A 16,176-nucleotide genomic window follows, 5' to 3' on the forward strand; every position below is an offset into this window, starting at 1 on the left:
TCAGGCATCGGACTTCCTCCCGTCAGGTGGAATCTCGGATGTCGGATTCGGTTGGCGGGGCATTGCACGGGACACTGACGGTTTTACAAGGTGTTAGCAAGGTTTTCGAAAATGGTTTTAAGTGTTTTATGGTTTTGAAAGGAAAGGGAAGGAGTTTTGAAGAGAAAAGACCAATGAGGCAGCCTGCAGGTTCGGCCGCCGAAGGTCATGTTCGGCCGCCGAAAAGGCTATAGGTTCGGCTTCCTAAACTTCACGTTAGGCCGCCGAAGGTTGCATGGTTTTGCATGCAGTTTCGGCAGCCGAAGGAAAGGCGGTTGGCCACCTATTTAAGCCCCTTTGACCGGCCATGGAGGGTGTTGGACGCTCTCTTGGTAGGCAAAGGTGAGGTTATGCTCTTCTGGGGAGGTTTTCATGGTGTTTTCCTCAAATCTTGTAAGGTTTTCATGAGTTTTTACTTGGGTTTGAAGGTTTTGAGTAACAAGAGGAAGGTGTGGAGCTTGAAGCTTGAGGAGCTTGGTTTCTCCATGTTTTGAAGCTAGGATCACACCAGCCAAGAGGTAAGTGTTGATCCTTATGTTTTATAGTGTTTTCAGCAAGTTTTATGGAGGGAAAGGGAAGAGTTGCATGGTGAAGTGTAAAAGGAGGTTTTTGAGGGTTTTTATGCATGAGTATGTTTATGTGTTATGGGTGTTGTTTGTTGGGGTTTTTAGGTAGTTTTGGACCCCTTTGTGCATATCTTTGAGTATATGCTTGCTATGTGTGTTGAGATGCATGGTGAGTGAGGTTTGGGGGAAGTTGTGCATGAGGTGAGCGAGGTTCTGCCTAACTGGAGAACCCAGCTTCGGCCGCCGAAAGAGGGTTCGGCCGCCGAACGTGTTGAGGAGGTGGTTTCGGCTGCCTAAACCTGCCCCCGAAGGATTGGACTTTCGTCTCTGGAGTATGGTTTGGCCCCCGAAGCTTGCCCCCGAAGGCTTCGGCCGCCGAAAGAGGAGATTCGGCCGCCGAAGGTATGCGAGTTTCGTCGCTGGACAGGGTATTCGGCCGCCGAACCTGCCGCCGAACGTGTCCTGCCCAGCCTTCTTTTGCATGTTCTAAGTGATTGTTTTATGAGCTTTTAGAGGGGTTTTGGGAAGTTGTTTATGAGTCGTTTAGCGTATGTTTGACACCTCATTCGAGTCCATTTGTGTAGGATTGGACCCGACAGTTCAGGGAGGTCGTCAGGATTAGCAGTCGCAGAGTCAGTACAGGTTCTGCTAGAAGAGCAGAGGTGAGTAGAACTAAACTTAATCCTTTTCTTAAAGAAACAGAATGCTTGTAGCATAGGTCATGCATCATGGATGCCATGCTATGTATTAGGATGCTTGCATTAGAATCACGAAGTTGGTGCATTGCTTTATTCAGTGATAGTGGGAATTAGACCAAGGCGACATCAATAGCCCTTAGAGGGAGTTTTGAGGTCATGTCTAATTCCAGATGGTTGGACCCAGGCGACAGCAATAGCCCGTCGAGGGAGTTTTGCTGTCATGTCCAATCCATGATGTGGAATGTATGTGTTGTGTTGCATTTTCATAAAGGATGTGTATGAATGAACTATTTTCAGTGTTTCTACTCACTGGGCTTTATAGCTCATCCCATTCCCTTAATCCCAGTTTTGCAGGTACAGGGTTAGCTGGGGAAGTCAGAAGCATCAGAGTGTTGGCTTCAGTATGTGTGTCATAGTTTAGTGTGGACATGATGTAAAGTAAGGAGATATGTATTACAGATGTAATAGACAGTCAGATAGTGTGCTTGTGGTTTAGAATGTGCCTTGCCTATAGTATGTTTATCCCTTGTATATGCATGTATCCTGTTTTCAGTTTCTTGATGAGAAATGAGTCGAGCCAGGCTTAATAAATGTTGTGTTTCGAAAACCCAGTGAATTATAACTGTGAGGGAAGACAGGGATTAATTCCTTTGACCCAAGACCAGTGCAAAGGAAAGACCAGGTTTGATTCCTGTGATCCACAGAGTAGACCATTAGAGAAGACCAGGTTTGATTCCTGTGACTCTATGGTAGCCAAGTTAACTTATGATATACTGACCCGTACAGAGTGGGTTCTATGCTGCAGAGCGCATAGGGTATGGAGGTTACTTGGTAAAGCATCACTGGTGTGTTATAGATAGCCTGAGGGCTAGCTCAGATTAGTATATCTGAGTAGTTTGGTTCATATGCTAGGACCTACAGAGAGTGTTTTAAAGGTTAAGTCTGGTTGTTTTTACAGAAAAGTTTTAACAGTTAATAGTCCAGTCGGATCATGTATGGGATTTTAACAGGTACACAGAGTTCATAGCAGGCTTACTACGGGTCTAGGCGGCCTTAAGCCGATCTGGATCCTAGTGCCGAGCAGTTTGGGCCGTTACAGAGAGGGTACCGGTTTCCGGGCTGTTACACCAGTGCCATACTACAGGGAGTAGTCAAGCAACCAAAGGCACAGTCTTCTGGTGTTAAACCAGGTTCTTCCTCACAGAGTACTGCAAGTGTGAGCAAGAAGAGATGGGATAAACTCAGAAGAAAAAGGGGCAAGTTCTGGAGCAGGATTAAGTCGGGTCTGGGAATGAGTAGCGGCTCCAGCTCTAGCGTAGATGTTCCAGTGTGCAAGAGGTGTGGAAGACAACACAGAGGAGCTTGTTTGTTGGGATCTACAGCCTGCTATAGATGTGGGCAAGAGGGACATTTCTCACGAGAATGTCCTCAGGCGACGTTGGTTGCACCATCCCAGCAGATGAGCACAGGCAGTGTAGCACAGCCAATAGCTTCAGCCATACCACAAGGCAGTGGTAGAGGTAGAGGAAGAAGGGCAGCCTCTTCATCAGGGATGGGTTCCCGAGGTGCAGGTCCGTCAGCCCCAGCACGGATTTTCACTATGACTCAGCAGGAGGCAGACACTTCGAACACGGTGGTGTCAGGTAATCTCATCATTGGGTGTTCAGAGGTGTATGCTTTGATGGACCCCGGTGCTTCTCACTCTTTTATTTCTTCTAGAGCCGCAGAGAGGTTGGGTCTGATGGTCTCCGAGTTAGAGTGTCCTCTTTGGGTTAGTAGACCCAAATGTGATCCATCTTTGGCAGAGTCAGTTTGTCGGTTCAGTCCAGTGTGCATAGAGAGTAGATACCTTCCAGCTGACCTGGTGGTTCTAGAGTTGACTGATTTTGATGTCATTCTAGTGAACAAAGTCACTATCAAGAACAAGTATCCTTTACCCAGGATCGATGATCTATTCGACCAGCTGGCAGGAGCAGGTTGTTTCTCAAAGATAGATCTGAGATCCGGATACCACCAGTTGAAGATCAGGGAAGGAGATGTATCCAAGACTGCTTTCAGGACCAGATATGGGCATTATGAGTTCCTAGTAATGCCGTTCGGGTTGACTAACGCCCCTGCAGCATTCATGGATCTCATGAACAGGGTTTTCAGGGAGTACTTGGATCATTTTGTGATCGTCTTTATAGATGATATCTTGGTGTACTCCAGGAATGCAGAGGAGCATGCCCAGCATCTGCGGATAGTTCTACAGACCTTGAGAGAGCATGGCTTGTATGCCAAGTTCTCCAAGTGCGAGTTCTGACTGAGGAGCATTTCCTTTTTGGGACATGTAGTATCAGAGGAAGGCATAGCAGTAGATCCCAAAAAGGTAGAGGCAGTAGCCAACTGGCCTACACCCACTTCCGTAACCGAGATCAAGAGTTTTCTGGGTTTGGCAGGCTACTATCGAAAGTTCGTTCAGGACTTCTCGAAGATAGCTGCTCCGATGACCAGACTGACCAGAAAGAATCAGAAGTTCGTATGGTCAGAGGATTGTGATGAGAGTTTTGAAGAGTTGAAGAGACGGTTGACTTCAGCACCGGTGTTAGCTCTGCCACTCAGTGATGAAGATTTCACAGTGTTCTGTGATGCATCCCGAGTGGGATTAGGTTGTGTGTTGATGCAGAATGACAGAGTGATAGCTTATGCTTCTAGACAGCTGAAGAAGCACGAGCTGAACTACCCGACACACGATCTTGAGATGGTAGCTGTTATCTTTGCACTTAAGATGTGGAGGCATTACCTCTATGGGGTAAAGTGTGAGATCTATACGGATCATAAGAGCCTGCAGCACATCTTGAGTCAGAGAGAGTTAAACTTGAGGCAGAGACGGTGGGTAGAATTGCTCAGTGATTATGATTGTAAAATCCAGTACCATCCGGGTAAGGCTAATGTGGTAGCTGATGCCTTAAGCCGGAAATCACTTGGCAGTCTGTCCCACATCACAGCAGAAAGAAGGCCGGTGGTGAAGGACTTCTACAGGCTCATGAAAGAAGGGCTACAGTTAGAGTTATCTGGTACAGGTGCTTTAATTGCACAGATGAGAGTTACACCTGTGTTTCTAGAGCAAGTTGCTCTGAAACAGCACGAGGACCCTGAGTTAGTCAAGATTGACAGGACTGTTCAGTCTGGCAACAGTGCAGAGTTCAGATTTGACAGTGAGGGGATTCTTCGTCATGGTAAAAGATTATGTGTACCAGATGACGCCAGTTTGAAGGAAGACATTATGAGGGAAGCTCATAATGCAAGATATAGCATTCACCCTGGAGCCACCAAAATGTATCAAGATCTGAGAAGGGTGTATTGGTGGCCAGCAATGAAGAGAGAAGTGGCACAGTTCGTGTCAGCCTGCGAGACATGTCAAAGGGTGAAGCTAGAGCACCAGAAGCCGGCTGGAATGCTTAACTCACTGCCGATTCCAGAGTGGAAATGGGAGAACATAGCTATGGATTTTGTAGTGGGGTTACCGGCGACGTCTAACAGACTAGACTCTATATGGGTGATTGTGGATAGACTCACTAAATTTGCCCACTTCATTCCAGTCAGGAGTAACTATTCTGTGGACAAACTAGCGCAGGTGTATGTTGACGAGATAGTGAGGCTGCATGGAGTTCCAGTGTCGATAGTATCAGATAGAGGACCTCAGTTCACCTCCAGGTTTTGGCGGAGTCTGCAGAGTGAAATGGGCACAAGATTGGTTTTCAACACTGCTTTCCATCCACAGACAGATGGTCAGTCCGAAAGGACCATCCATACCATAGAAGATATGTTGAGAATGTGTGTGTTAGACTTTGGCGGTTCTTGGAGGCAACATCTACCTCTGGTGGAGTTTGCCTACAACAACAGCCATCATGCTAGCATAGGGATGGCTCCTTATGAAGCTTTGTATGGGAGGAAGTGCCGAACACCTGTTTGCTGGGAAGAGGTAGGAGAGAAGGCTCTTGCAGGGCCAGAGTTAGTTGAGATTACCAGCAAGTTAGTGCCTATCATCAGAGAAAGGATCAGAACAGCAGTAAGCAGACAGAAAAGCTATGCAGACATCCATAGGAAGCAGATCGAGTTCCAGGAGGGGGATATGGTATTGCTAAAGGTGTCTCCGATGAAAGGAGTGGTTCGGTTTGGAAAGAAGGGTAAACTCGCTCCACAGTACATTGGTCCTTTTGAGATCTTGCAGAAGGTCGGGAATGTATCGTATAAGCTGGATTTGCCTGCTTCTATGGAACGAATTCACCCGGTATTCCATGTTTCTATGTTAAGGAAGTTTGTGTCAGATCCAGAGAAGGTTCTTAGTGAACCTGAGGTGGAAATCTTAAGTGATCTCACCTATGTAGAGTAGCCAGTGCGGATCTTAGACACCCAGATCAGAAAGCTGAGAAACAAGGAACTACCAATGGTGAAAGTCCTGTGGAACCACCACAACCTAGAAGAGTGCACCTGGGAGACTCGGGAGTCCATGCTCCAGCAATACCCATATCTGTTTTAAGGTTAGTTTTTTTCCCTTTTCTATGTATTTATGTGCTTAGATGTTTGAGGAACATTCGGGGACGAATGTTCTTAAGGGGGGAGAATGTAATACCCGGCTTGAGTCCGGCATCGGAATTCCTGTAGACCGGCGGAATCTCGAGTGTCGGAACCCTCGAGAAGGGTAAGACATAAGTGTTCATGAGTTTTTAAGAGTGTTGAATGGTTTAAAGTGTTAAAGGAAATGAGTTTTGAAAGAAAAGCAACAAGGGAGAAATGCAAAGGTTCGGCCGCCGAAGGTCACTTTCGGCCGCCGAACATTGCATGGTTTCGGCTTCACGTTCGGCTGCCGAAGGTGGTCTGGCCAGCCACCTATAAAAGGGCCAAGGGTCGGTGGAAGGAGGATATTTCTCCTCCACTTGCAGCCAGAGGTGAGCCAAAACCTTCTCACGTTGACTTTGATGATTTTCATGTTTTTCACCAAATCCTTCAAAGTTTTTAAGAGTTTTGTTGTTGTTTTGAAGATTTGAGCACAAGAACCAAGTTTAGAAGCTTGGAGCTTTGAGAGGGGATTTCTCCATATCTCCACGTTAGGATCCTTCATCCTCAAGTTTTTTAAGAGGTAAGTGAAGATCCTGAGCTTCTTTGAGGATTTTTGAAGGTTTTATGAAGTTTGTATGGGTAGTATGCATGTTTAGGTTTAGGTGAGGTTTTTGGTGATCTTTGGTGTTCAAGCATGTTTAAGTGTTTTGTGCTATGTTTGTTTGGGGTTTTAGGGTAGTTTTAGACCCCTTTGTGCATATATATGTGTATATGCTAGTTGAGAGTAGTTGTTATGCATGTTGAGAGGAGTTGGGGAAAAGGTTGCATGAAACAGAGCAGGCTTCTGCCAGTTAGGCAAAGCCAGATTCGGCCGCCGAAGAGAGGTTCGGCCGCCGAACCCCTTGTGGAGGCAGTTTCGGCTGCCAAAACTTGCCCCCGAAAGCTAGGCTTTCGGTTTAGAAAGGGACTTTCGGCCGTCGAAAGAGGGAGTTCGGCCGCCAAAAGAGAGTGAGTTTCGTCTCTGGACGAGACCTTCGGCCGCCGAAGGTGTAACGACCCGAATTCCGGACCATTACCGGCGCTAGGATCCAGAACGGCATAAGGCCGCCGGGACCCGTAGCAAGCCTTCTTTACTCTCTGCATACCGATATACATCCCATACATTTCCTGTCAAAACTTTGTTTTTTTTTTCTGGCTTAACCTGTGCATGCACTAACTCTGTAATCTGTGTATGAACCCCCTAACCAAAGCACTTATCAGGGCTCTAGTTGGGTCCATCCCATATGTGATAAGCCTGGATACTCATACTCATTATACATACACCTATTTGACCATGTACAGAAGGTGCCGCCGAACATGCATGAGTTTCGTCTCTGGAGAGGGGTTTCGGCCGCCGAACCTGCCGCCGAAAGTACCCTGTCCAGCGTTCTTTTGCATGTTTTATGTGATTGTTTTAGGATCTTTTAGAGGGTTTTTGGGGAGTGTCTTCGAGATGTTCTTGAGTTAGTTTGGTCCCTCATTTGAGTCCACCTGTGTAGGAACGGACCAGAGGAATCAGGGAGGTCAGCAGTGAGTACTGCTTCAGAACCTGCAGAGTTAGCACAGAGTTAGCCAGAGGTGAGTAGAACTAACTTTAAGGGTTTAATATGAGAAATTACTATTTTCATCATATTTCATGCATCATGAATATATTATAGGCTGAGTGCATTAGTGAACACGAATATGACGCATTACATCTATCCTTGTACTTGGCACTGCTCCTTGTACATTGCTTCTATGCTACTGTGCGGACACAGGTTTGGATGCAATAGCCCTCGCAGGAAAGACCTGGAACAGCCCTACGGGGACCAGGCCATGGTACTTCGGTACCCCAGATGAGATGCAGTCCTAAGAGCTCCTTCGTGGGCCGGACATAGATAGAGGGAGTTTTGATCCGTCCGGCTGAGATGATGTGATTTACTTGTGATATGATGCATTCCACGAGAGCATGTTTTATCACCTGTGATTTTATTACTGTTCTACTCACTGGGCTGTAGTAGCTCACCCCATTCCCCTAACCCCAGTTTTGCAGGTTCAGAGTTCAAAGGGAAGTCAGCAGGGTACAGGAAGAGTATTGAGTATTGTAATAGCTAGTGTGGACATGTATTGTAAAGAGACAGTGTACAGTGTATAGATTTGTGCTTGACTTATAAGAGTTGTAACCCTTTGTGTATTCACATGATCAGTTTATGTTTACATATTTTCATTGTATGTATATGAGAAAACCAGGCTTAACATTATGAGTTTTATCCGCCTAGAGCAATGAGGAGCTCTAGTAGGGATTGTTATAGAACTGAGATAGTGCATGCACAGGTTAAGCCTTGGAATGAAGAAAAGTTTTATGGTTTTACAGAAAATGTATGATCATGTATGGGATGTCACAGGTATACAGACAGTATAGCAGGCTTACTACGGGTCCCGGCGACCTTAAGTCGATATGGATCCTAGTGCCGGTAGCAGTTCGGTTTCCGGGCTGTTACAGCAGCTGCAACGGAGTCTCGTTGTGATGAAGTTTCAGCTCAGCTGTCCTCTCTGGAGGAAGCTCGGTGAGATAAGGACGAAGCAGTGGCTCAAAGAGATGAGGCCTGGCACGAATGTGAGGTAGTCAGAGCAGATCGCGACAACGCCCAGGCCCATTTCGAGACAGTAAAATCCTAGAGGGAAGAGGCCCTAGCTCGGGTTGTTGTTCTCGAGCAAGAGCTCGGCAAGCGCACCGAGGATCTGAAAAGTCTGACTTTGGCTGCAGAGAAATTAAAACTCCAAAACCAGCAGCTCTGTCAAGAGATTAAGGCCTTAGAGGAGAGGTGTTCTTCCCTACTCGAGGGCGCCAAACTAACTGAAGACAAGGTCCGGTTGGCATGTGAGGAGAGTTTGCAAGAGTACAAGGACTCTGCTGAGCTAAAAGCTGAGATCGATCAGGCTTGCCAGAGATGTCTGCAAGGATACAAGGACTCTTCGGAGTTACAAACTGAAATCAAGCAAGCCTGTGAAGATCATCTTCAACGTTACAAAGACTCTTTTGAGCTGAAGGCCAAGATTGAGGAGGCTTGTGAGGCGCGACTTGCGGAGTGACTAGGCTTACTGTCCCTCCCACGTCACGTCACGTCACCGGGCTGAGTCTGTGATGAGTGGACTTAGGTTTGTGAGTGACTCGGTCTGCCTTGTGGGCCTTTCTCGGGGTTTTGAGCCTGGATTGCCTTTTAAGACCCGTCCTCATACTGAGATGATAAAATCAAGCGGTCATCAGTGACAACTTTAAATAAATTTAATCTAAACTTTAATTAAATATCTACTTAATTACTCTTAAATTTCATAAATATTTGAACTTTATAATCACCTAAGAGAGACATTATCTATTTGTAAAAAATACTGTGAGAGGTTGGCTCAGGAAAATTTTGTAAGACAACTTTTCTCGTGTGAAATACTAAGCTTAATTGTCATTTTAAGACATGCATGTCTTAAGAGTCATGTTTAATTTTAATAGTTTATGAGTTGATATTTGAATCTTTTAATACAAACCATTTCATTAACCTTTTTACTATGATAATTGTAACTTGAAATAATTGTAATTTGTAAGAAGAGATAATCTTCTGTCAATGTGCATTATTTCATGATCGTTTTGCAAACTGATTGAAATATTTAAGAGTGTATAATACTATTTGAATATTTACTAAAATTGTTATTTCATTAACCTTTTAAAATACATAAATATGTATTTTTTAAATTTATTATTTTTTATGCTTTATTTAAAAAATTGATTTATTTATATTGAATTAATCATATTCTATTTTTATAAGTAAAAGACGGTATAATAGAGTACATATAAAATTTTATGGATAAATTTAATTGATAATTTTAAGAAAGAGAATCATAAATCTCTACCATTTAAATTTATTGATATATATATATATATAACTCAATCTATAATGATAATAATATGATTATTAGAAATAATCATTATGCATAAAATTTATCACGTATAAATGAATTAACAGATGCTTTCAAAAAAAATTGAACTAACAGAAGCTTAACGAATTGTATAAATAAATGTGTTTAACTAAATGTGTAAATATTTCATGAAAGTTGAGCTATATTTTACTCTTATTTTGTTTATTTGACTATTAATCCTATTAAATTTCTCAAACTCGAATAGATGACCTACTTGAAAAAGAAGTTGAGGAAAAGAACAAAGAGGTAGAAATTGATCAGGCGGTTCCTAGCCGATCTCGCAACTTTTGATCCCACAAAACTTCGTAGTCCTCCATCACTGCATGCTTTCAGCTTGTCGACAAAATTGCAGGCTCAAGTTGGTGGCGGGAATATATATATATATACATTTTTTTTATGGTTATTAAAAATATTTTAAAAAGTTATTAAAAATATAATTTCAATGCGAAATCAGCAAAAAATAATAGCGTTATTAAAAATATACTGTTTTATTAACCGCACCTTATTTTATGATATCATTTTATTATAAAAATAAATTATAAATTTAAAAATGCAAGGTGTTTCTTTATACTGTTTTTTCAAAATTTTAATTTATATTCCTTCTTTAATTAGACTTTAAATGTTTATTTATGGTAAATACTAAAAATAAGATTTCTTTTATAAGCACCTATAATTTAAATCAACATTTTTTTAAAACAAAATCCTTTTAGGATTCACTCATCTACTTAATAATTATTATTTATTTGTCTAATTTTATTAATTTAAGGATTGACTATATATAATCAACGGTAATTTTTGTATTTCTCTTTAAAATTGATATCAAATAAATTATTTATCAAATATCAACAATACGCTGTATCCATTTAGTGTCAAAATTGTACCATATTTGTTTATTAACAATAAGCATGCAACAACACCAAACGGTTGACTGCCTTCAATACCCAACTGAGTTGCAGGCAATAATTACTTAATTAATCCTCTCAATATATAACAGTAACCAATAAGTTTAGTTAATAAAATAAAGCAATTACTAACAAAAAGAGAAAAATATCCATAGATAAGAGAGACTCCATTAACATCCATTCTCAGTCCTGTCAATTAACAATGACAAAACTGCCTAGCCAGCTTAGTCCAGTGGTTCCATACTCCAATTTCCTAATTAAAAAAGTTATTAAATTAACAATAATAAAACTAATACTGAGGCGAAGTTTCTCTCAGACATCCATTCCCAGCAACGCCATAAGAACAACAACTTTGAAAACCAAAACAATACCCAACATCACCAACGTAAGCTGTAGAAGGAAAAGCAAAAACTTTGCCAGCCAAAGCTTCTCGATTTGACCTATAATCAAACAGATGTTGTGCATACTTTAGAGTAATCACAAACAATATCTAACTGCAGATGGAGTTGTTTAACTTAAAACAAAATCATAAATGCAATAAAAAATCAAAACTCAAACAAATCTTCAACCTACCTTCCCGCGACAATATCTCAAACTGTAATAATTTGTCTAGTTGAATAAACGAAAGAAGTATGCCAGATAATAGAGACACTTCTAGTATTGGTATAGTTCCTTCCGCCATATAAAAAATCAAAGCATGAAGCCCAATGTGAAGTTGTACCATATGAAACAAAATTTTGGTCCCCGAAAATATTTTCTTCATCACGCACCTCGCAAGAGCTTCTGAGGACTCATCACGCTTTTCTGTTTCTTGATGCTTGAAACTGGGTAGTTTGCTTGGATCATTTTGGGATTTCTCAGGATCTGAAGAGCTTGACAAATATCTAGGTTTTTGATTTGTTATATGGGTATAAATACTTGAACTCAAGGGTTTTGTTGAAGTCATTTCCTTGTTCTTCACATCAGGGATTTGGGTTCTCTCTCTAATAAATGTTGAAAAATATCTCGACGTTTCCATTTTTGACAGGGTAAAACCATGTTTATTTTGAGTGGAGGGGTTTTGCTGCTGAGAGAATGGAGACATGGAGTAATGAGCACAGAATCTAAAGCCATGGCTTTGGGTTTCTTGAGAGGTGAAATGAAAAGGAACAGAAGAAGAAGGAGAGAGTGTTACCAGCTTAGAAGAGAGCCTTGGTGATATAAAAAAAGAAGACATCTTCGCTGCTCTTTGTGGAGTCATTTCCTTGTTCTTCACATCAGGGATTTGGGCTCTCTCTCCTATAAATGCTGAAAAGAGTCTCGACTTTGACAGGGTATTTTGATTGAAGGGGTTTTGCTGGTGGGAAAATGGGGAAATGGAGGAATGTGACTGAGGACAGAATGTAAAGCCATGGATTTGGGTTTCTTGAGAGATGAAATGAGAATAAACAAGAGAAGAAGGAGAGAGTTTTAACAGCTTAGAGGAGAGCCTACGCGAAATCAGAAAGGAAGACATCCTCTTACTTGCTTGAAGAATTTTTTTTCTTCTCTGTTTTTCTTTCTCAAATGCTTGGAGAATTAGTTTTACGTACGATGCGCTTCACCTGATCTTTACTCTTCAGGTACGGCCCTGCAACTTTTTGCCGTTGGTAATTTTTGATATAAATTTAAATAATATAATGATTATATATATATATATATATATATATATATATATATATATATAACTTTAAATTGAAGAGAAAGGAAATAAAATTTAAGATTTATGAGATTTAATTTAATGAACTTAAATAGAATATTATAATTATTATATTTTAAAATAAATATACATATTTTTTAAAAAATTTAAATTATATTTAAAATTTAAACAAATAATTTATTAAAAAATTAACAAATTTTTATTACTCATATTAGGATTCACATAACATAGTTATCAAATTTATATGTCAATCTCTACGGCATGATCCAACTACCCCAATTAACGAAATTCAAGTTGTTTTATGTATATAAAATTTTGAGAAAAATTACTGTGATTTTATGTCTTTTTTTAAGTCAAGATTTGAGATTAAATTTGTGTTAAATTAAATTTTATTATTACGCAACATTAGTAAATAAAAACTTTTTATTTTATCATAATTAATTTTTACTGATGAAATTTTAATTATTATATTAAAAATAATTTTATATTGTAAATATTAAATATTTTTCTTTCAAATCAACGTGTCTTCTTTTAAATTACTTTCTCATTCTCCATTTTAAAAATTAATATTTGAAATTGTTATACGGTTCTAAAATATAATCTAAACTTTAATTAAATATCTACTTCATAATTACACTTAAATTTCGTAAATATTTAAACTCTATAATCATCTAAGAGAGACATCACCTTTTGATCCCACAGAAACTTCGTAGTCCTCCTCCATCACTGCATGCTTTCAGCTTGTCGACAAAATTGCAGGCTCAAGTTGGTGGCTGGAATATATATATATATATATTTTATTTTTGATTTTTATCGTTATTAAAAATATTTTAAAAAGTTATTAAAAATATAACTTTAAATGTTTCTTTATACTTTTTGCAAGGTGTTTCTTTATACTTTTTTTTTTTTAAATTTTAATCTATATTCCTTCTTTAATTAGACTTTAAATGTTTATTTATGGTAAATACTAAAAGTAAGATTTTTTTTTTATAAGCACCTATAATTTAAATCAACATTTTTATTGATAATATATTTTTAACGTTTAATATATTTAAAATATAATTTAATATTGTAATATATTTCTTCAGTATCTGAAATAATACTTTTCTTTTTTGTTAAAAAATATTTATTTTCCTTTAGTTTTCATAAGAAATGTTCAATATATTTAATAATTAAAATATACTTGAAATAATCTAAATTCATTCATAATTATTATTCAAAACTATTTAATTTTATAAATTTTAATTTAATAATTTACAAATAACATAATTTTAAAATATTAATTTATAATTTTAATAATTAGAATATTTAAATTCTACTTATTTAATTTTATAATACTTAATAATGTGTGTTTTCTAATTAAGGTTGGTAATTTTGTGGTTAATGCTAATTAATTGCCTCTAATGGGTTACTGTTCATTACAAAATCAGGAAACCCGGCCCATTCCTCTGCAGATGGAAAACCTAGCAGAGAGCGAGAAACCCTTTTCTCAGACCATCTCCTCCGTATGGAAATTTATGCATTGTCCATTACAACTGGACATGGTGTTCCTCTTCTGAGAGCTCTTCGCTTCTAAAATGGCCAGTACCCTAAACAGAAATCTTCTCTCTCACATACAGAAACGTTTGCTGCAATCCTTCTATTCAACTTCGTCATTGCCCACCACCACCTCACCGTCATTTACAGTTCAAAACCTCGTTAACTCATCTCGGAATCCCCTAGAATCTATTCTCTCAGATTCCAAGCACGGCAAGAATTACCTGAAGAGAACTCAATCTATACTGAAGGTCTTGAAAGCTTACAACTTCAGTGATACCCATGTGGCCAGACTGATCGTAAAGTGGCCCAAACTCCTCAATTGCGAAGTGAGCTCAAATCTTCAGCCGAAATTGGAGTACCTCATGAAACATGGCTTTGTGGGTGAGCTTCTGCCTGAGCTTATTGTGTCAAATCCGACAATTTTGAAAAGGGCGTTAGATACTCATATCAAACCATCTTTGGAGTACCTGAGGTCTTATCTTTGTAGTAATGACAATATTGTAGCTAGTGTGAAGCGTTGTTCATGGTTGCTGACGTCTGATTTGAAGGGTGCAATGCAGCCAAATGCGGAATTCTTAATAAAAGAGGGTGTGTCTCTTCATAGGCTACAAAAAATTATTATGTTGCAGCCAAGAGCTATTATGCAAAAGCATCAGAATATGGTTTATGCAGTGAATGCTGTTAAAAATCTGGGCCTTAAACCAACGTCTCCAATGTTTATACATGCTGTTAGAGTGATGATATCTATGAGTGAGTCTACTTGGAAGAAGAAAATTGAGCTGATGAAGAGTTTTGAATGGAGTGAGGAAGAGATTTTGTCGGCTTTTGTGCGAGATCCACTTTGCTTAGCTTGCTCAGAGAAGAAAATCAAGAATGTGATGGATTTCTACATGAACACTGTGAAGTTGGAACCGCGAAATATAATTTCGTATCCCAAGTTTCTTATGTATGCAGTTGAGAAAAGGCTTCGTCCAAGGTATGATGTTTTGAAGGTTTTGGAGTCAAAGAAACTGATTCAAGGGAACAGGAAAATTGAATGGCTGTTCACCATAAATGAGAAGAATTTCATGAAGAATTATGTTTTTAGGTATGCAGATGAAGTCCCAGGTTTATTGGAGATGTATGTTGGAGCCAAGGAAGTTAAAGAGACGGTCATTTCATAGCAAAGTAGTAAGTTTACATTAACAATGCAAAACACATTTGTTATGTCGTTTTGATTCCTCATGATAAATTTTTGTTCCATTCCCTTATTTCTTGGTCGGTTTCCCCGTTTTTGATTCATGTTGTTAAACGTTAATCACTTCATATTCTGTATTTGAACTTCCAATATTGATGACACAACCATATGCACTGGTCAAGTTCTTAAATTTTGATGTCAGAAAACCTTGTTATGTTCTTATGGTGAATTGTCTTGTTCCTATGACACCTCTGGAAGGACCGGATTGCCTAACCTTCAAACTTCATTTCATTGCTAATCTAAATTCTGTAACTTATCAAAATGTATGACAATTGAGAAGCAGTTAGAAAAGAAGTTCCCATTACAACATGGTAATCAATTAGAGACTAAAGCCTCAGGGTAACACCAAACTAGTTTCAGATTTCATAACTAATACAACAGATAAATCATGATGATAGGAAAATAACAAAGTTGGAAAAGATCCAGACTTAAAACAGCTTAGAATGGAGAAAACCTAAAACAAGAATAGCTTCCTATCTCTTAACATTAAGGGTGTCCTGTTAGCTGGTAAGCTGCATACGAGCTGAAACTGTTTGTAATGATTTACAGACTTCTGAAAGTTGTGGTATGAACTGCGAGTCAAGTTGCTGAGCTTGCAAAAGCTTGACTTGCTATCCTTATTTTTCCAAGGAACAACCTGAACTTGTTGCACATTTATTTATATGTTACTGAAATTTCCTTGGTTTATTTAATCATTACTCCCCAGCCTTTGATTTATTTGTTGAACTCTATAAATTCAATGTTGTCTTTCCTTCTATTGATGTGAAAATACAAATGGGTGTGTATGGAAGGAGTGGCCTCTAATCTAATTCGGCTGGAATTAGTGATTTCAATTTAAAGTTTAGTAAAATCGAGATGGAACCACAGGACCTTTCAATTTTGGTTTCAGTAGGATTTCAGTTTTAAAATTTGATTGTATTAGACTCTCATGAGCAATTAGTGTTATTGTTAATACTTTTTCGTCTTTTTTAATGAGATGGTTGTATTG

At 39.2% G+C, this 16,176-nt stretch overlaps 2 protein-coding genes across 3 annotated transcripts; one reads left to right on the plus strand and one right to left on the minus strand.

The window, feature by feature from the left end:
- Positions 1-10,863: 10,863 nt before the first annotated feature.
- LOC110613253 lies at positions 10,864-12,267 on the minus strand. 2 transcript variants are annotated; one of them, XM_021754295.2, is made up of 3 exons: positions 11,909-12,267; positions 11,308-11,800; positions 10,864-11,174 (listed from the first exon to the last, which is right to left on the minus strand). In XM_021754295.2, the coding sequence occupies exons 1-3, from the start codon at positions 12,227-12,229 to the stop codon at positions 11,047-11,049; spliced, it is 942 nt and encodes a 313-aa protein (XP_021609987.1). In that variant the 5' UTR covers positions 12,230-12,267; the 3' UTR covers positions 10,864-11,046. The 2 variants fall into 2 exon arrangements, with proteins under 2 accessions (XP_021609987.1, XP_021609986.1); XM_021754294.2 differs by having other exon boundaries at positions 11,308-12,267.
- A 1,580-nt stretch (positions 12,268-13,847) lies between these two features.
- On the plus strand, positions 13,848-15,348 carry LOC110612940. Its single transcript, XM_021753803.2, has 2 exons — positions 13,848-14,927; positions 15,039-15,348. The coding sequence occupies exons 1-2, from the start codon at positions 13,990-13,992 to the stop codon at positions 15,112-15,114; spliced, it is 1,014 nt and encodes a 337-aa protein (XP_021609495.1). The 5' UTR covers positions 13,848-13,989; the 3' UTR covers positions 15,115-15,348.
- The last annotated feature ends 828 nt before the right edge of the window (positions 15,349-16,176 follow it).

Source organism: Manihot esculenta, chromosome 4 (assembly GCF_001659605.2).
Source record: "Manihot esculenta cultivar AM560-2 chromosome 4, M.esculenta_v8, whole genome shotgun sequence".
Taxonomy (NCBI): Eukaryota; Viridiplantae; Streptophyta; class Magnoliopsida; order Malpighiales; family Euphorbiaceae; genus Manihot; species Manihot esculenta.